A 22,175-nucleotide genomic window follows, 5' to 3' on the forward strand; every position below is an offset into this window, starting at 1 on the left:
AAAAAATTCATGAATGTTTTCACAAAAATTTTGCCATTAAGACGCCATTTTGAAAATACTGAAACGAAAAATCGATCTTTGAACCATGGATTCTCAAAGTTTGGACATTTATTCCACCCGTTAGTGAGATTCCAGGTTAATTACAGACTCGAAAAGCTTTGGAAAATGGTTCACAAAAAAAAATAGACCCGAAAAATCACGTTTTTTTTTGTTTAAACTCCATTTTGGGATAATAAATAAATTTTTTGAGGAATTTCATTGGCACCGTCAGAAAGAGGAGATCTTAAGCAATAAAAATTTATGTGTCTCAATTTTTTCTAGTGTCGAATAGTCTTAGTTATTGGCCGTTGAAAAGCGGTGTCCCGGTAGTGGCGTTTTGGCCGTTTAAGGGTTAAGCGAGTTTAAAGGATTTCAAGAGATATCCAAAATTTTAAGGGATTTCAAAGAATTCTGTAAGATTTTCAAAGATTTTAAGAGAAAATTTTATTAATAATTTATTAATAATTTATTAATTAATTAATAAATAAAATTTATTAATAATTTTAAGGAAAATAAATGAAATTTAATTAAATTTCAACGAATTGCACAAAATTTAACCAATTTTATTAAATCGGATTTCTAAGATGTCCAGTGTTTCAAATGATTTATATTTTATCAGGGTGGCTGCTGGACGGGGAAACCTGGAAAACCGGGAATCTTATGAGACCGGAAAAAAACCGGAAAATGACAGTGAATTTATTTTTTGACCGGGAATTTTACAAAATTGTTAGAATAAAAATTTTGTCCAAGGTGGCCTTCGGACCGGGAAACCAGGAATTTTCAGAAGGAAAATCTGCCCATGTTCGATTTTCACAGTTTTTTAAATGATTAAAGTGCATTAAATAAATGCAGTAAATATAAATAAATAAATTATTTTTTAAATGGATCTGTAACTGTTTCAATCCGAAAGTCTTGCTAAGAATTAAAATTAATATATCATTTAGTCCGATAATTTTATTTTTAAATACAATTTTTTATGATTTATCAATAACATATTTTTAATTCAGAGTTTCAGGTCTTCCTTTATATTATTTTTTATATTAAATTTACTAAATTTATTAATATATTTTTTCTATTAATTTTTTTAGCCATTAAAAATGTAAACGTGCGTTTTACTTTTCTCAACTTAAAAAAAGCTCCATAATAATATAGTCGTGATTAAAGATTTTTATTAAATTTAAAACATTGTTTGAATCTAAATTATTTAATTTTTAACCCATTTAATTAAAAATTTCTTAAGGTACAAAAAGAATAAGTATTTAATATTTAGCAATATTTCACTGTTCATTTAAGACGACTAAATTGAACACAAATATATTTTAAAATAAAAAAATTTAAACTGAATTGTTTTACATAGAAAACTTTAAATCTCTAGAATTTCCAAGAATTTTTAAACTTTTAGCGTTGCAATTTTAATTGTTCTATTTGAAAAGTGTTTAATTTGTAAGTGAAATTGTTAAATTTTGACGTATAAATAACAATTAAACACTTAACATTTTTAGAAAAAATTTGAGTAATTTAAAAATTTATTTAGAAGTTTTGAAAAGATTAAAAATTAATTAAAAAATTGAAATGATTTCAAGTAATTTAAATGAAGTGTTTTAACATTTTTTCAGAATTTCTAAATATATTTTAAAATTAATCGAATTTTTCCTCCAATTTCTTGAAGAATCCTCCAAATTAAAAAAAAAACTTTAAAATCCTCCAGGGTCTTTTTTGATAATTGTTGAAATCTCTGAAAATCTTCTTAAACTTTCTGTTACAATAATTTTTCAAAGTGAAAAATCATTTTGAATTTTCCTAAGAATCTTAAGAATTTTTTTGATTCTTTTGAAGTCTTTCACAATTCTTAAAAAAATTCTACATTTTTTGTTTGAAATCTGCAAAAATCTGCATTTTATTTTAAATTCGCCTGTGAGTATTTCAGATTGTTTCAAGTTCTAAATTTAATTTGAATCTTTTTAAAACTTCTAAATATCTCTTAAAATTACTCTCCTTTTCTTACAAAGAATAAATGTTCTATTGTTATTTATAAATTCAAACTTTAAGGACTTTTTTTAAATTTGCAAGATTTTCTAAAAGTTATAGAAAAAATTCAATTGATTTTAAAATGATTATATTTAAAAGTTCTGAAAAAAATTCAAAAATTATTTTAAATTTGGAAAAATTTTAAACCACTTTTAGATTTCTCAAGATTTTGAAATAAAATTTTGAAGCTTTTGAAGGATGCCTAAACTATTTAAAATTAAAATAATTTAACTTCTAATTTAAAAAATGTTCAGTTAAAAAAAATTAATATTCAATTTTTAAAATGTCTGGCTTAAAATTAGTTAAAATAATATCATTTTGAAATTTTTAAAAAGTTTTTTGCTTGATTCTTTAATTTAGAGTATTGAAAATGTTAACGTGGATTTATATTTTTGGAACTCAATCTAAATCTTTGAACTCTATAATTGATAAAAGTTCTAAATTTTGCAGTTTATTTGAATTTCATTTAACATTGTTTAATTGAAAAGTGTTAGCACCTTCCATTTTGTACGTTTACATTTTTGAGCATTTGAATACACAATTTTTGAATTGAAAAACTTTCAAACTTCAATTTTAAAAGTTTGGAATTCAAGGGTTCCGTTTTGAATGTTTTAATTTGTCGTTTATTGTTTATTACTTTAAATGGAAAAATGTTTAGAATATAGTTTGATTTTTTAAATTTCAATGACCGTGAAAAATGTTTCCGAACCGGAAAATGACCGGGAATTTTTTTCTATGATTAAAACGGCCACCCTGTTTATGACGTAAATTAAATTTTATTTCAAGGGATTTATACAGATTTTAAAAATTCAAAAAGAGGAGATAAAGATTTATAGGACCTCCAATTATTTGAAGGATTTTCGAAGATTTTACGAAATTTCAGTTGATTTCTGCAGCTTTCAAAGATTTTAATGAATTAAAAAATATTTCCAAAGGTTTCAATCGATTGTAATAGATTGCAAAAGGTTTTGATATGCATTTCAATTAAATTTAAATTTTTGCTGTGTAAAGTTTATTTCTGCAGAATCGCTATTTTCATGTACACTCATATGATATTATGAATGGTCTAAAATAAATCGTTCCTTTATAGTTTTTTTTTTTACTTTTTATATTAATTCCTTCGATATTTTTGTATATTTATTACAATGCTGATTGTTATATCATTGTTTTCGTGATAATGATTTTCTATAATTAATTTTTTATAATCAGTGAAATCTTTTGCAATTCCATGCCATCTTGAATCTTGCAATCTAGTTTACGCCAAAAATCGAAGTAATTAACTCCATTATATTTTTTAAACAGAAATCTTTGAATTGTTCAATTTATAAAAATAAATCACTGCTGTTCAATGACATTGAATTTAAAATTTGAATAATTAAAAAAGGTTAAAAGCAGGTTTTTCAGATTATTTCAGTTTGATCTTTGTAATTAAATCATAATTTATTATTCAATTTTCATTTCTTTTTATTTATTTTGAAATAAAACTAGTTGTTTGGAAATGTATGTACTTTGTGAAAAATTTGTTTTTTCTTTGTAGATACTTAAACTTTATGATTGAAAATTCATCTTTTTGCTGGAAAATTCGACTATTCCAGTTAAAGATTAATTAATTTAGTTAATAATTCATCATTTTGATTGCAAATTATTCCCTGAACTCAAAATTTGAATGTCCAGTTTTAGTTCAAAATTGATCATTTCTTGTTGAAAATTCAAAAATTTGGATGCAAATTTTTTTGTTTTAAATTAAAATTCAACTGCTTTGTTGAAAATACACATATGCGATTAAAAATCAAATTTTTTGTAGAAAATTATCTTTTTATTTGCAAATTAATCTTCTAGTGCAAAAATTCTTCTTTTCGATTAAAAATTCTAGTATTCCAGTTGAATATTTACCATTTCACTTAAAAAGTCCTCTTTTGGATTGTAAATAAAATTACTTGGTTGAAAGTTAAAGTCTTTTGTTGAAAATTCCTTTTTTTTGTTGAAAATTCGTCATTTCAATAAAAAAATTCATTTTATTAGTGGAAATATGAGCTATTTGATTGAAAACTTGTGTTTTCTTTGGATGAAAAGAAATTTTGTTTGCCGAAAATTCAACTATTTTGTTAAAAATTTATTTATTTTTTTGTTGATAATTATTTTTTTTTTAACTAAAAATGTAACTATTATTTCAGTCGAATATTTCATAATTTTAGATAAAAGTTTATTTCTTTAGGTAAACATGTATTATTTTACTAAAAATTTAATTATTCCATTTTTGGTGGAAAAATTATCTTTTTCACTTGAAAATTTATATTGTTTGGTAGAAATTAATCTTCTTAGTCCAAAATTCATCTTTTTGGTGAAAAATTAAATTACTCCAGTTTAAGATTAATCATTTTAGTTGAAAAAAATACGTCTTTCGGGTTTTAAATTTAACTATTCTGGTTAAAGATTTTCAATTTGAGCTGCAAATTCATCATTTTATGTGAAAATGTAAATTTTTTTTTTAAAGTTATTTTTTTTTTGTTGTGAAAAATAATTTTTTTAACTGAAAATTTAACTTATTCCGATTCAATATTCCATATTTTAAGTTTAAAATTCTTCTTCTTGGTTGCACACTAATTTTTTTTAACTACAAATTTAATCATTTAAGTTTTGATTGACAATTTATCTTTTTTAATATAAATTAATGTTGTTGTTGAAAATTTAACTATTTTAGTTGAAAATTCATCAGTTATTTTGAAAATTGAACCATTGTCTTGAAAATCCATTTTTTCTAAATTTATATTTTTTATTGCAAAAATTAAGTATTTGCTTCAAAGTTAAGTTATTTTGCAATTGTGTTAAAAGGCTTTTAGAATAAACATCCTGAATTGAAATAAATTTTTTCTTTTAGCTGCAAGTACGAATATGTTACTTTTATTTGACCGGGAAAATTTGGAAACCTTGAACAGGAAATGACCGGGAATTTGAAGTCATTCGCCGAATCGCCACCCTGCAGTAAATTATTAAGCATTTCAAACAAATTTCGAATTAAAACATTTTTAAGTTTCAATTTTACAATTCAAAAGAGTTCAACTTTGAGTTATTTAATTTGTAGTTCAGTTTTTATTACCTCATGTGGCAAAATTTTCAGCTTTAGTCATCGAATTTTTTTATTTCAATCATCGTGAAAAATGTTTGCGAAATTGAATTTGGATTTAATTAAAATTAAACAAAAGCAACGCTTCTGCTTTCATAAAGGAATAAAGAAAGATTTAAAAATTAAAATAACTAATTTATGTCTTCATTTTTGTTTTTTATGCAGAAAATGGCGACTCTCAAACCCAAGGCCAAAAGTAAGAAACCAGGGCGACCTAGTAAGACGGAAGCTAGGAATTACGACTTGTCAAATTTACGACCGCCTTTCAAAACTAGTATTTCCAATTTGAAAGAAGTAGTGAAGCTTTTCGAAGATTCAACCCCGGAAATAAAAGATTTGCTTACTCACGAAGTTAACATCCTCTACGAATGTCGAATTTGTGGGAGCATTTACAGAAGCCTTTTGAACATCGTGTCGCACAAAAGAGTCTTTTGCAAAGAAAAGGTCAACATAACGACAGAGAAAAAGGTCTGTATTTAACTTCAAATATTGTATAATATTTAGGATATAGAGCTTGATTAGATAGGGTAGTTCTAAAATGCATTGGAATTTTTTTCACTCAAATTTTTATGCAGATCTTACGGAAATTTGTTAGAATCCACACAAAAATAAATCTAGTTTTGTTTTCCATAATTATACATTTATTTTCCATAAGAATAAAAGACATTTTTGTAAATTTTATTCTGAATCATTAATATTAGGTGAATCGAATTGAAATTCAACATTTATCTTCACAATTAACCATAGAATACGAATAAAATATTACTTTTTAAATAGCACCTCCATAAATCTGTTTTATAGAGTCCCAAGAGATGCTAATTTTGATTTTTTCCGGTTTTTATAGTTCCTACTCTTTTTTCTGTTCTCCTTTTTTAAAGAATTATTTTTTCCCTGTTTTCAAGAAACCTTCCCTTTTTCTTGTTTTTTTTTTGTCGCTGAAATTCGAACTGAATTACTAGAACCCAATAAGAAAATTCAACTGTTTTTGGTTGAAAGTTGATTTTTAATTGTTAAAAAGTCTTCCGTTATATATTTCGTTCGGAATGCATCTCGTTTGATAAAAAATTCTACTATTCGAGTGAAAATTTAATGATTTTTTCGAAAATTCGACTATTTTGTTAAAAGTCATGTTTTTCGAGCGAAATTCAACCACTTGGTTGAAATTTGAACTACTTTGTTAAAATATTTTTTTTGAAGATTTATGTCTTTGTTGAAAATTTAGCTATTTCGTTGATAATTTGTCTTGGTTTAAACATCTTATTTTTTAAAAAATTCAACTATCTCGTCTTTTTTGGTAGAAAATTAATCTTCTTGACTGAGAATTCCTCCTTTTCTATGAAAAATACAACTGTTCGATTAAAGATTAATATTTTTTGGTTGATGATTTAACTCCATTTTAGTGGAAAATTTAAATATTCAGTAAAAATTTAAGTTTTTTGCTGACTAATCCTATTTTTGGGTTGAAAGTTCAACTTTTTTGTATATAATTCGTCTTTGGCGGAATTCGTCTAATAAATTCGTTTTTATCTGTTGAAATTAAATTTTTTAACAAAAAATTTATATTTTTAGTTCAAAACTGATCTTTTCTAGTTTAAAATTTCAATATTTTGTTTAGAATATGTTTGTTATTGTTGAAAAGTTATTTTTTAAGGTGAAAATTTAACTATTCAATTTTCGTTTGAAAATGTATATTTTATGAGTTGAAAATTCATATTTTTTGGTAAAAAATTAATCTTTTTGGTTGAAACTTCATTTTAAAAAATTGTATATAATATTTATATAAATAAATATAAGTTTTGGAAATAGGTCAGGATCTAAATTATTATTTATTTTTTGATGTCATGGTTTTTGACCAGATAAATTTATTAAATACATTGATTGCTAATTGTTTTTCTTTTAACTTTTAATATAAATTTTTTTTTTAATTTTGATTTTTATTTCTAAATTGTGAAAAAATGACTCTGAAGCTGCCTTGGGATTCTAACCCAGGTCTAATTGTTTTTTAAAAACTATTTTAAAATAAATGTTTTTTTAATATTGATTTTTATTTCTAAATTGTGAAAAAATGGCTCTGAAGCTACGTCGGCATTCGAACCCAGATCTTTCCGATTGCAGGTCTGATGCTCTTACGCACTAAGCTACGGAAATACGAAATCAATTTCTTCACAACCCCTAAAAATTGAATTCCGACGTAATTCCTTGTGCTTGTAAAATTAATTTTTCAAACGCTGGAATGTTATTTTTTTATATTATGGTTTTGGCCAGATAAAATGCATTAAATGATTTGATGTCGCTGATATTTTGTTAAAAGTTAAATTATTTCGTTGGAAATTAATGTATATTTTTAAAGTCTTCTTTTTTTTTGTCTAAAAGTAAATTTTGTTAAAATTCAACTTTGCGGATTGAAAGTTCAACTATCATCTAAAAAATTCGTGTTTTGTTACTTGAAAATTCAACTATTTTGTTAATTAATATCTTTTTTTTCAACAATTCGTCATTTTGGATTTAAGATTCATCTTCCATGGTAAAAAAGTCAAATTTATTTGTTGAAAATTCATATTTCTTCGTTAAAAATGTACTTTTTCCTTGAAAATTCAACTGCATTCGAAAAAATTCGTCTTTTTGGCTTGACAATTTAATTATTTGGTTCAAAGTTCAACTATTTGGTTGTTAATTCAATTGTACAGTTAAAAAACAATTTGTTCTTGTTGAAAATTCTTCTTTCGTGGTTGGAAATTCATCTCTTTTTCATTGAAATTTGTTTTTGGATGAAAATTTAACTATTTTGTTAAAAGTGCAGTACAAGCCGATGAAATCTTTTCACATTGAATTCAATATGGTACTTACAACTATTTTATTTAAAAAAGATTTTATTCCCCTATTATCATGAAAAATCACCTTTGGAGTGGAAAGTCTGATATTTTAATATTTTTCATTATTCTTCATTAATTACCGAAGCTTATAGTTTATGGGCGGCCCCTTACTGAAAATTGGAAAACCCTTCGATTTCTCAAGTAATTTGAATATAAAATCAGAGCTTTGAAATTACTTAATTTCGAGCAATTAAAATTTAAAAGTGTTCAGTTTTTAATTAAAATTAATTTTATTCATCGTTATTATTATTCAATTGATAACAGTACCAATTTAAAAATGTGTATTTTTGGGATTATTTCCAGAATTGTTAAAAGAAAATTCGTATTTTTATTATACAGTATACATGATAAATTATTTTAAATCTCATTTCAAATTATCAAGTCAAATATATAAATATATATTTTCAAAACATATGGAAATTTGCGATTTGTCTTTTAAAAAAAAACCGCCCAAATGTCTTATTACAAATTAGTTTTTCATAATTTGAGATTTTAAGCACTGAAAGACAGGGGTTGATCAATATTGAAATATGGTGTACAAGGCTTCATGTAATATTTGAAATATTTTTTAAAACCATTGAAAAACCATTGACATCTTTCTAAAGATTTTTGAAATCTTTTAATTCTTTCTGAAACGATTGAAATGTCTGTGAAATTTGTTGAAATCTTTAAAATCTGGTATACACTCAAAAATCAAGTGGTCAACCCTTCGGTTAAAATCCTTTAAATTAGACAGATTTATTAAGAATTGGTATATTTCTAAAATCTATTTAATAATATCAATTCTGATATCCTGAAAATCTGGAAAATTTTTATTTTAATTTAAAATTTTGAGTTAAATTGTTAATTTTTCCATTTTTGCACTTTTGAATTCGATGTTTCAAATTTATATGCTTCTCTACTTGAACACATATCTTTAATTGGAAAAACATGGTAAACAAAAATATCAAATATGGCTTTTTCACTCATTTATTGCTCTTTAGTCGCGAGATGATCAATCTTCAAACGTCACATGTGAAGAAATGCAAACTCTAGATCTGGACGAGTCTACTTTCGATATGCTGGACAAACCAACAAAAAATGCGAGGATTCTTAGAAGTCAAGCCCCTCGCAAGCCTCAGAAAAAAGATTTGACAAGTGTCGTTCATATGCTACAAAGGAAACAAGAAGAAAATTTAGACGATGAAGTGAAACAAAAGCATACAGCTGTTCAAAGAAAGAAAGATGGTTGTGATCAAGTTGTTCTGCAAGTTATGGAATCGAAACTTGCAGCATTCCAGACTTTAGTTGAACCAAATTTATCTCCGGTTGATCTAATGGAAAATCAGGTCTGAATATGTCACAAAATTACTAAATATCAGTTATGAATGAAATAATGAAAGTATAGAATTCAGGGTGTATAGTGATCTTAAAGAGCATGAAAAACCTGGAATTCTTGATTTTTTTTTGAGAATCTTGATTTTTTTATTCTTTGCTTATTCGACATTTATTTTATTGAAATCTGAGGACTAATTTAAGTCTCCTAGTATTTTTATATTTAAAATTTGGTAAGGAATGTTAACGTATACATTTATATGTAAACCAGATTCTTATGTTTCAAAATATTTCAAAGGTTTCAAAGGATTGAAGAAAAATCTAAAAGATTTAAAAATATTTCAGAAAGAAATAATATTAAAGATTTCAGATAATTTCAAAAGATTTTATGTATTCCATACATTACACAAGGATTCAAAAGATTTCACAAAGGCGTGTACATCAGGTTTTAAAAATTTCTAACGATTTCAAAAAGTTTCGAAATATTTCCAGAGATTGCAAAGATTTAAAAGAGTTTAAGGATTTTAAAGGTTTCACAAAGATTTAAAAGATTTCACCAAAGCGTTGTACATCAGATGTCAAAGATTCCAAAGACTTTTATAGATTTCCAAATATTTTTAAAGATTTCAAGGATTTTAAAGATTTAAAAAAATTTCAAAATTCATTGCCTGAAATTGATTATTGACTTGCAAATTTTATTTTGAATTTCAACACCATCAGTAGGTGGTAAGTGGCAATTTGAAAAATAATATCGAATTCTAAAATAACATTTGAAGCAGCATTTTTCATATTTTTTAAAAAGTCAAAAGTTCTGAATAACTTCTATCACTGACGTATTTAATAAAGTGAAAAAGTAAAGAAATTCTTTCCTCGAAAAAAAATGCGGTGGCTAATTTTGTTTACATGTATAGTAAACGGTTCATTCACTGTTTACTTCAAAAAAATCGAAATCTAGAAAAACTTGATTTAATGATCTGGAAAACCTGGCAAATGATGAATTAATTAACAAAATAGTAATAATCTGAATTTTGTAGGTCATGGAGCTTAACAATATAAGCAATCAAGACACAGTCACTTTGGGAACTGACGGTCTAATCGAGAAAAGTGATAGTCCCGTACATTTTTATAATAATGATCAAGATATTGATAAACTTATTTGTGAAACGTGTAAGTATTTTAAGTCTGAAGTTAGGCAGAGCTGGGCTTAAACCGTTATAGAATTCTACTCCTCAGATACAAGTTGCGCAGAAGAGATCTGCGCAATTGCAAGAGACATAAATCTACTGCGCAGCCGTCAAATGCGCAAGAAGATACTTATTTATTTCGTACTGCGCAGCCTGAAGTATCTCAGTCATTTCAAAATCCGATTATTTACTATAAATTGGATGCTTCCAATTCAAAATTTCCTATTGAAACTTCAATTTGAGGCAGATTTCTTAAAGATTTATGGTTGCGAAGTAGAGTTATCAGGGTTGCTACGGGTCAGAAAGTTGTGGAAAGTCAGGGAATATAAAGCCGGTCAGGGAATTTTCTTTAAACTGAATTTAATTTTAATATTTTGGATAAAAAATCAACTTTTTTGTTTAAAATTCGTCTTTTTGGGTTGAAATTTTAACTACTTTGTAGAAAATTCAATTTTTTTTTGTTAACTTTTTTTTTTTTGACTGAAAATTTAACAATGTAAATGAAACTTTAACTGCTTGAAATGTAACTTTTCTGTGTTAAAATTCAACTGTTTTGTAAAAAACTTGTCTTGTTGGCTGAAAAATTAAACTATTTAGTGGAAAACTCAATTATTTGTAGAACATTCAACAATTATGTAGAAAATTGATTTTTTGTTCGTTAAATATTATTTTTGTTTAATAAAAATTTAACTATTTCATTTATGGTTATAAATTGTTCTTATGTACTTTAAAAATTCAACTATTTGGTTGCAAGTTTATGCAATGCATTAAAAAAAAAAAAAAAATTTTTGCAGAAAATAGATCTTGTTGGTTGAAAATTCAACTATTTGGCTATGAAGTCTTTTGTTGAAAGTTCCTATTTCTGGGTTGAAAATTCAACTCTTATAGAAAGATAGATTGGAAAATTCAACAATTTAGTTGAAACGCCAATTATTTGGTAAAAAATTCAACTGTTTTGTAGAACAATACTTTTTTGTTAAAAATTATTTTTCTCTAAATTATTTTTTTCATCTTGGTATAAATATTCCATTTTTGGTTAAAAAATTGTATATTTTTTTTAGTTGAAAATTCATATTTCGTGGAAAATTTTACTTTTTTGTTACAAAACTAAGATATTTTAGTTGAAAATTTGTTATTTTCGTTAAAAATTTATTTCTATATTTAAAGTTTTAACTATTTTGTTGTAAATTCAATTATTCTGTTACAAATTAGTCTTCTCGATAAAAAATGTATCTTTTTGGTTTAATACTAAATTTCTTCGTTATAAAATTGGTTTATTTTTATTAAAAATTCATTCTTCGACAAAAGATTTAACAATTAAATTTGATAAAACTTCATATTTTTTGTTTAAAAAATCAACTATTTGGTTTAATTTATGTTTTAGTGGAAAATTAATCTTTTTGCTAGAGGTTTTAACTCTTTTCTTAAAAATTCATTATTTTAGGTTAAAATTAATATCTTTGGTTTAAAATTATTTTATTTGGTTGAAAATTCTTTTGTTTCTATTGAAAATCAGTTTTTTAAACTGAAAATTCAGCTATTCCACTTTTTTCTAATTTATCTTTTTTAGTTGAAAGTTCTGCTATTTGTTTGAAACTTCTTTTTTTTTGTACAACTTCAGTCTTGTTGGTTAAAAATGTATCTTTTTGTTTGAAAATTCATTCAATTGCTAGAAAATTGAACTGTTTGATTGAAAAGTTGTTTATTTTTATTGAATATTGTTTCTTTAACTAAAAAATTAACAATTCCGTCTGATGAAGCTTCATCTTTTGTGGTAGAAAGTTAATCTTTTTGGTTGGATATTTATTTTTTTAATTGAAAAATTATTTATTTTTATTGAAAATTAATTTTTTTAACTGATAATTGAACAGTTAAATTTTCATTTGAGAATCCATATTTTTTATTGAAAATTCATCTTTTTGATAAAGAATTTAGCTATTTTCTTAAAAAGTCATCATTTTAGTTTGAAAATTAATTTCTTTGGTCAAAAAATCTTTTATTTGGATGAAAATTTGTTTCTTTTTATTGAATATCAATTTTTCAAATTAAAAATTTAGCTTTTTACTTTCTTGAAAATTTACCTTTTTTAGTTGAAAATTCGTATTTTTTGGTAGAACTTCAATACTCTTCGTTAAAAATTTAAATATTTGATTGAAAATGTAACTATTACGTTGAAAATTCGTTGAAAATATTTATTTTTTGGTACAAATTTGATATTTTGGTTGATAATTCAACTGTTTTGTTAAAATTACATAACTTTAGTTAAAAATTCATTACTGTGATTGAAAATGTAACTATTTTGTTGAAAGTTTGTTGAACTTTAATTATTTTAACTGAAAATGTTATCTTTTTTCTCAGGAAGTTTATTTTGTAGAAAAGTCGATTTTTAGGTTTTAAAATTAAACTTTTTTTTTGTAGAAAATGATGCTCTAAAATGTTTTTAAATTAAACGTTTTTGTTTGAAATTAAGTATTTTTTTATCAAAAAATCATATTTTGAGATTGAAAATTCCACATTTCGGATGAACTTTTTTTTTTATTGACTGATACTTTTTTCTTTGTTGAAAATTCCTTTCTTTTAGTAAATTGTTTTAACTGAAATTTGAATTATTTCAGGGTTGGTTCAAGATGATTTTACTTTGAGTTCAAAACTCAACTATGTCTTTCAAAATTAATATTTTTTGTTTGAAGGTTTGTCATCTCAGTTGAGAATTTATTTCGTTTTTAATTTCTTTTTTAGTCGAAAATTCAAGTTTTTGGTTAAAAGTTAATGTATTTTGTTAAAAATTCGTCTTTTCGTGTGAAAGATCAACTATTTGTATAAAAGGTGACTCTTTCTAAAATTCTTTTTGACTCTCGTTACGTAAAGTTTTTCAGATATATTCGAAACAAAAATTTGATTTTGCATTAAGAATATTGATCTTCTGGGTGTAAGATTGTTTTCATATCTAAAAGAAAATTTTATAATGTCCAGGGAAAATGAAAAATTGGTCAGGGAAAAGTCAGGGAACTTCGAAATTAGGATTCTGCAGCAATCCTGAATTATATCATTCTGAAAAATGTGCCGAAGAGTAGCAATATAGCCCAGCTCTTGAGTCTCATGAAATTCTGAATAATGTCCACATATTAATTTTTCTCTACATGTATCAAATTAAGGTCACCGCACATTTTCCACGAGAAAAATGCTAAACTCACACATGAAAACACTACATGCGCCTGTTCGTGTTACCTTCTTGTGTCCTCTCTGCCCGCAAGACAACCTTGGCACTCCAGCCAGTGTTATACGCCATTTAACGAATGGTAATTATTATTTTCAAAACTTAAACTTACCCTCAAGTCAGGTACTTTTAAGAAATTTCCTTCTAAAACCTATACACAGCACACAAGAAAATTGGCAAGGAGCTGAAAGAGTTGAGTGAACGGATAGAAGAAAGAATCGTGAAAACGAAACTGACTCCAACTGTTCCACATAAAAAAACGAAGAAGCCCGGAAATTCTTGTAAAAATACAGGCGGGGAATCACAGGTGCTTATATAGAGAAACGAATTTTATGTTTTAATTCGCCCTTAAAGAGCAGTTTTCCTCAATTATTCTGCTTTTGATTTATAGGAATGGATTGATCGATTAGAGCCGCAGGAATTTCAAGATTGTAGTTTGTGCGGAGAAAGATTTGGTTGTAAGGAGGAGTTTATGACCCATTCGGAAAATTGCATTGGTCAGAGTGATGTGAGATCTCCTGAGGAAATTGAAGCAATTAATCAAGATTTACTGGATAATGATGATTGCGAAGTTGTTTCAAGCGTAGAGGGGAATTTTGTCGCGCTAACTTCACCCGAGGAACAGAAAACAGATTCTAGTACTACATCTGAAATTATAGTTCAACCACGAATTCAACACATTTCTAGTCTCAACCTAGAGGATTGGAATAATTTACCTCAGTCCTTTTCTCAGAATGAAGAATGTTCAAATAGAGGTATGAATAAAAATAAATTTAAAAAGAAAATTTAGGCAGTTGAAAATATTAAAGATGCGATTCCACTTTCAGTTAATCCGACTGTAATATCCCTTTCTCCAGAAATTACTCTTTTGGAGAAACCGAACAGACCAGTGATCACTGATTCGAGAATCCTCGATGATCCAGAAATTCTTTTTCCACTGGATAACACAAAGAAACGAAAAGCGTCTTCTTTGCTCGAAATCAATGGTCAAAGCTCTCAAGGTTTGTAGAAATCTTATACATATTTTCGAGCATCTTCTTTTTTAACAAAAAACAGAGCTTTGTAAGACTGGTTTAAAATGTTTAGAATTTTAGTTTGAAATTTGTATATTAGATACATAACGTAATGATGCCTTTCATTTCTTCGACAAATTTGATCCCCCTAATTATCAGACCTTATTTTTAGTTTTTCCTGTCTGAAAAAATCCACTATCTAAAGTAATTTTTTTCACATACATTTTTTTTCGTGAATTTATTTAGGGTATATCCAAAAATCGCGTAAGAAGATTTCCTGTTCAGTAAGAATTTTTCTATTTCTTATGAATGACCAAAGAAGTTCGACCTTTAAATAAGTGTTTGGGATTTTTCAAACCAAAAAGTTGATATTTTAACCAAGGAAAGATTTTCATTTTAAATCAAAAACAGTTTTATTAAACGAATTTTTAATAAAATACTTGAATACCCAAAAAATAAAAAAATTTGCGTCAATAAAGAAAACAGGTTTGATCGAAAATGTAAAATTTTCCACCGAGAAGATTAATTTTCCACTATAAAAGACGTAAGCTCAACTAAATACACAAATTTTGAACTAAATAATTGAATTTTCAAGTTAAAAAGCCAAGGTTTCTGCAAAATGGTTGAATCTTCAACCAAATAATTGTCTTATCAACCAAAAAGATAAATTTTCAACCAAGGAGATTAGTTCTTTTACCAAAAAAGGCAGTATACTAAAAAAAATACATTTCTAACCAAATGTCGCGTTTTCAACCAAGAATATTAATTTTCAACAACAAAAAAATGACCAGTTTTCAACAAACTACATAAATTTCCAAACAAGTATTATATTTTTTAAACTAAGAAGAGACCTTGTTTAACGAAGCCAAATTTTTGAAACCAAAAAATAAATATTTCAACAAAATACATACATTTTTAACCATATAGTTGAATGTTGATCCTAGAAGATTGATTTTCTACAAAAAAAGAAAGAATTATCAACAAACTACATAAATTTGTAACCAAATAGTTGAATTTATAAACTAAAAAAATCAATTTATCAACAGAAATGGAAGTTGCATATTCACTAAAATAAAGGAAAAATACTTTTTAATGAAAAATAAAAATTTCGAACGAATATTTTTTTTTTGGTTCATTTGGTTTACGGTTATAAAATTAATTTTCCTACATTTATCGAGAAAAAAATGAAAAAAAAATCTAGAAAATTTCTATGATTTTTTATTTTACAGAATTGTACAATATTTTAGAAAAAAATGAAGTCAGTTGAAAATACATTTAGGACTTTTTAACATTGAAAAAAAGAAAAGTGATAAATTTTCGGAAATCTTTCATTTTTAAATATTGTTAATCTCCAAAACTTTCAAAATTCATAAATATTTTTGAAACTGGCTCAAATTATTCCTCAAATTGTCTTAAAATTAAGCGGATTCGTTTTTGACAATTGTGGGCAGTTTTTACATTCCCAGGAATCTTAAGGTTTTTTTATTATCTTTAAAATTCTTTAAAACTTTTAAGAATTTGAACATTTATTTCGAATTCTTAAAAAATCTGTATATTGATTTAAGTTTTTAAAAATCTGTTTAAATTTTGTAATTATTTTTAAAATTTATAAAAAAAATGTTATAACTTTTAAAATGATTCGAATTTTTCTAAACAATTTGAAAAAACTCTGCAAAATTAAAGAAATTGCCTTAAAATCGTGTAAATTCTTTTTTTGTTATTTAGGATATCTTTTGTAATGTTTTAAAATCTTTTCAACTAAAATAAATTTTGTAAAATAAAATACTTTTTAATTTAAAAAATAACAATTTTGAATAACTATTATTCAAGTTTCTTTGTTCATTTGCTTGTAGGTTATATAAATATAAGTTTCCTAGGTTTCTGGAGAAAATTCAAAAATATTTAAGAAGATTTCTGATGTGTTTAAAAACTATCTAGAAAATTTCTAAGATTTTTTTTTTACTTTACAGGATTTGATAACATTTTAGGAAAAATTAAGGTCAGCTTAAAGTATATATTCATGACTTTTTATCGCTTGAAAAAATAAAAAAATATTTTATGAATTTCAGGAAATCTTTTAAAGTTTAAAAATATTTAACTCTATGTTTTTCAAAATAGCGAATCACTTTGAATATTTCCATGAATCTTAAGATTTTTTTATGATCTTCAAACATTTAAAAACTTAAAAATTAATTTCGAATCCTTTAAAAATCTGCATTTTGTTTTAATTGTTAAAAATCTTTTCAAAAATTTTAATTATTTTTGAAATTTATTTGAATTTTCTCAATGTATTTTAAAACGATTCAAATTTTCCTAAACAATTTGAAAAAATTCTACAAGATTAAAAAAATTGCCTTAAAATATTCTAGATTCCTTTTTGTTAATTTAGGAAATCTTTTGTAGTGTTTTGAAATTTTGTTTAATATTCTCTTAAAATAAATATTGTGAAATAAAACCGCATTTAAAATTCTCCAAGAAATCTTAAGAATTTTTTTTATTCTGTTGAAACCATTTATAAATCTTTTAAAGCTTCTAACTTTTTTTCGAAATCTTAAAAAATCTACCTTTTTTTAAATTTGTTGACACTTTCTTAAGATTAAAAGTTTTCCTAATATTTTATTAAATTTCAAATATAGTTTCAATCTAAAATATTCTATTATTAAACAAATTAAATTTTTTATTTTTTATTAAAAAAAGAATATAGATTACTGCAGATTTCGAGAACAAAATTTAGAGGCTTTTTAAGAATTGTGAAAGGCTTTAGAAGAATAATAGACATTTCCTTAAGATCCATAGGAAAATCTAAAATGAGTTTTATTTTGAAAAATTAATTTAAGCAGAATATTTAAAAACAATTAGAAAGATTTGCAAAATTATGAAAAATAACTGTGGAAGATTTTAAAGAACATTTTTCTATTTGGTAGGATCTTTAAAAATTTTATGAACCATGAGAATCATTTTAAAAGATGTTTGGAGGTTCTGAAAAAAATTTTAATTTGACGAAATGTAAAACAACATGTAGATCTTTCAAGATTTTGAAATAAAATTTTGAAGCATTTTAAGAATTTTTATACTATTTAAAATAAAAATAATTTGAGTTTTAATTTAAGAAGTATTTAGTTTATTTAAAAAATCTAATCATTCAATTTTTAATGTTTCTATCTTAAAATTGTTTAAAATTATATAATTTTGTAAAATTTGCAATTCGTTCATTGATTCTTCAATTTAGAGAATTGAATGTGAGCATTTAAGTACAACATTTTTCAATAAAAAAACTTTTCAACTTAAATTTAAAAAGTAAAAAATTTAAAAAGTTGAGCAATTTTTAGCTGAAAACCATAAAAATGGAATAATCTAAAATTAAATGTGTTCAACACTATATAATATTGAATTTAAAATGCATAAAAGTAAATAATTTTCGGTTGACAGTGTTTAAAGTTCAAAATTCGAGATTTAAACATTAAAAATACTACAATTTCAAATTTAACGAATTGAATTTTAAAAGATTTTAAATGCGAAAATGTAAGAATGTAATGTTTAAAAAATGATGAATCTTCTAAATGGGACAGGCTTTAAATGAAAGCGTTTGAAATCGGGAAATGACAGTGATTTTTTTTTACTGGGAATTTTACAAATTTATAGAAGAAAAATCTGTCCACGTTCGATTTCAACCGTTTTCAAATAATTGGTTGAATTGTTATGTTTTTCAATTGAGGCACCGGATTGCAGAACTGCCTCTACGCTCGGCCCGTCTCAGCCCAGTAAGGTGCAGGAGAGGGGATGCTCACTAAACGCGTTGATCGACGGAAAATTCAATTTACATCGCAATAATCAACTTGTCGTTTCTCTGTTAATAATTAACGAATCGAGTTGATTTTTGCGTATAAATATTCCCTAAGTTTGTGCACTTCTCACAGATACAGTTTCTTAGTAAAATTGTTAATTTAAATTATAATTAACAATGAATGAACTAACGCTAGAAAATTATCATTTTAATTTAAAAACGGACTAAAATGATCAATGTCGGCTTATTCTGTATACATTTGGGAGTATCATATTAAAAATTCAGATAAAAAGGTTGATATTTGCGCTATCAATTTGTAGTTAAAAGCTTTCTTATTTTATAGAACTTTAAATTCACAACGTACAAACGAATAGCTTAAAGGAACATGTAATAGAAAAATATCTGTGTAAAAAGCAAATTTCGTTACGCAAAAATACTTATTTTATTTTGAAATATATTTAATATTTTCTTTCTTATTACAGATTATTATTATTAATCATAACACATACATTTGTATTCATTACACTGAAATAACCATTGGAAAAGAATTTCTTTCTTTACTAAAGTAATGCATTAGAATAAATGTGCGAATCTTGTCTTTCCTAGAACAAAGTGTAAACAAACGCGTGAAAGATCAAATGTAAACAAATCAACACTGTCCTCAAAAATACATAGTAAGTCAGTCGTTTTTTGACCATGGCAGAGTATAATAGCATTTTTGAATCATTCTAAAATATCCTTTGGTTTTTGAAAAGTTAATCTTGATCTAAAGCGCGATTTTTAAATTTGAGTATTGTGTTATCCACTTGAAATAAAATAAAATGGAGTCTCAAAATTCCACTCAAATTGGGAGAAAAAGATCGAGAAATCCCGACTCTTGGAAATGCAAAATCGCGAAAAAATGTAAAGATGAGGTAAATAGGAGAATATTATTTTAAAGACAGGCTTAATAATGAGACTTCTGATTGAAAAAAAATTCGACTTCACGTCTTTTAAGATATATATTCTTAAAAACTTTATTTTTCAATGAGAAAAAAATTAGTTACAAATTCAAGAAAAATGTCCTCTTCTATTAGGAAAAGAATATATTTCGAGGTCAACTGGGAAGATAATTGAAGCCAAAAAGTTTGTAGCTGTAAAATCCTGATGTAACAAAGAGTGTTGGAAAACCATTAAAGTCTGAGCGCAAGAAAAATTGTTCGACACATTTTGGTGTCTCGGCAATTATAATTCTCAAAATGCCATGCTTTATAGCATGGTGAGAGAAAAAACCAATTAAATTAGGGATGATACCGTTGAAAATTCGGTTGTCCACTGGGAGTATCATTTTCCTTATCAATATAAAGAGAATGTCGACTCTGTAACTTGCCAAGATTTTTTATGTAAAGTTCTCAGTGTAAAGAGAGAAAAGTTTAAACGATTCATAAAAAAATCAAAAACGCGGACGGCCTCGATGATAAACGTGGTGGGACTCATGATTTCACCAAGTTGAATGACGATTTAAAGCGATTGATTTTTGAACACTGTGAAAGCCTTCCTCACTCAGAGTTGCATTATCAACGAGAACATTCGATTTTGAAGTATTTCAAGGTTCCAGGATTATCATTAAAATATTGGTACGAAATGTTTATTAAATATTATAAAAAAGAAACTGGAAAAAATGATATTCCACTAAAAGAATCCACTTATTCGAAGTATTTTAATCATTTCGTCAACTTCAGTTTTGACCCTCCACGCTCTGATGTTTGTAATGAATGTTTCGAGAACGAAAAAAGTGGTAGAGTCAATGAAGAACCTGCGAAATTGCACACAAAAAAGTTTCAGAGCATGCGAAATTAAAAAATCAAATGCTGTCAACATCTGAAAATAACTTATGTTTAGAATTCGATTTTGGACAAAACCTTCCATTACCGAAATTACCAGTTTCTGCGCAATTTTACTTATGGTTGATTTGGCCATTTATATTTAATATTCATGTTCACGGAACGGAACGCAGCTGCATGTTTCCTTTAATGGAAGGATTTTTCAAAAAGGGAGGAAACACAGTCAGCAATCTTTTATTGTACGTAATAAGGAAGGAATTAGAACTCGCGTGCCCTTATAAAATTTTCTTATTTTCAGATGCATGCGGGGGTCAGAATCGCAATTACGTTATGGTAGTTTTCTTATTATTATCATCCAAACTTCAACTTGAAATTCAACACCTTTACCCCGTTAGGGGGCATTCTTACTGTCAATGTGATAGGAATTTTGGGCTCTACGGGCGATAAAAAATGGTTGAGACGATAGAGACTGATAAGGAATATATTGATCTAATAAAAAGTTCTAAAAGCCCTCCTTTCTTTATGGTCGAAAATAACAATTATATTGTTCATGATTTCGAGGCACAAATTAAGAAACATTTCGTAGTTTCAAAAGGCTTGAAAATAAGTAAAGCAGTGAAAATTGATTATTTTCCGAATGGTTCCATTGATATTTACTACGATTATGATGGAATTCCTGAAACTTTTTTCATTGAAAAATCTGTGACTTTCGAGGATTTGGAGAGAATCTCGATGCCCAAAACTTTTGGTATCACCCAGGAAAAGAAAAAAGATTTGCAAAATCTAGTGCATTTTCTGAGTGAGGAAGGAAAGTTTTTTTAATGATTATTTAAGTGTAATGAATACTAAACCAAAGAAGTAGGGAAAACAAAAAAGAATCTTATTTTGTGTATATTTTTGAAAGATGTGGGACCGTATCCTAAAAGTAGTTAAAAAGCTGCGCAAATTTATATGTTAGAATTGATTTACAATGTTCTTAACAATGTTTTAAAATAACATAAATATTTTTGTGTAACGAAATTAGCTTTTTAGTGATACACATTTCTATTGTGTGTTCCTTTAAGCTATTCGTTTTTACGTTATGAATTTAAAGATATATAAAATAAGAAAGCTTTTAACTACAAATTGATAGCGCAAATATCAACCTATTTATCTGAATTTTTAATATGGTACTCCCAAATGTATAAAGAATAAGCCGACATTGATCATTTTAATCCGTTTTTAAATTAAAATGATAATTTTCTAGCGTTAGTTCATTCATTGTTAATTATAATTTAAATTAACAATTTTACCAAGTAACTGTATCTGTGAAAAGCGCACAAACTTAGGGAATATTTCTACGCAAAAATCAACTCGATTCGTCAATTACACAGGCCCACAAAAAAACAAAAGTGTCTGTGCAATTGATCAGACCTATACGAGGGTAGTTCAATAAGTCCTTAGAATGAAGTATAAAAACAATTTTTTTTGGGTAAATTTTTTTTTATTTTTCAACATAATCTCCTTGGAGCTCTATAAACTTGGTCAATCGTTTTTCAAGTTTTTTTAATCCTTCAGAAAAGTGCATTTTCGGAAGTTCCTGAAAATAAGCACTTACAGAGGCAATGACGTCTTCGTTCTCTGGAAATCTCTGTCCACCGAGCCATTTTTTCAAGTTTGGAAATAAGAAAAGGTTACTGGGGGCTAAATCTGGTGAATACGGTGGGTGCTCGACCAATTCGAATTTTAGTTCTTCAATTTTAGCCATTGAAACGAAGCATGTGTGAACTCGGGCGT

At 25.9% G+C, this 22,175-nt stretch overlaps 1 protein-coding gene across 2 annotated transcripts in view; it reads left to right on the top strand.

Annotated features, from left to right (window-relative positions):
• LOC117178182 overlaps positions 1 to 22,175 on the top strand; it is a 37,557-nt gene that overhangs the window by 5,666 nt on the left and 9,716 nt on the right. The window contains exons 2-8 of one of the 2 annotated variants that reach the window (XM_033369474.1): positions 5,357 to 5,659; positions 9,048 to 9,392; positions 10,413 to 10,545; positions 13,718 to 13,861; positions 13,941 to 14,086; positions 14,171 to 14,534; positions 14,607 to 14,780. In XM_033369474.1, coding sequence (XP_033225365.1) covers positions 5,360 to 5,659; positions 9,048 to 9,392; positions 10,413 to 10,545; positions 13,718 to 13,861; positions 13,941 to 14,086; positions 14,171 to 14,534; positions 14,607 to 14,780 — 1,606 coding nt within the window. In that variant the 5' untranslated portion in view covers positions 5,357 to 5,359. The remainder of the gene's footprint in view (positions 1 to 5,356; positions 5,660 to 9,047; positions 9,393 to 10,412; positions 10,546 to 13,717; positions 13,862 to 13,940; positions 14,087 to 14,170; positions 14,535 to 14,606; positions 14,781 to 22,175) is intronic. The other variant, XM_033369475.1, reaches the window with a different exon arrangement.

This window comes from Belonocnema kinseyi, chromosome 8 (genome assembly GCF_010883055.1).
Source record: "Belonocnema kinseyi isolate 2016_QV_RU_SX_M_011 chromosome 8, B_treatae_v1, whole genome shotgun sequence".
NCBI lineage: Eukaryota > Metazoa > Arthropoda > Insecta > Hymenoptera > Cynipidae > Belonocnema > Belonocnema kinseyi.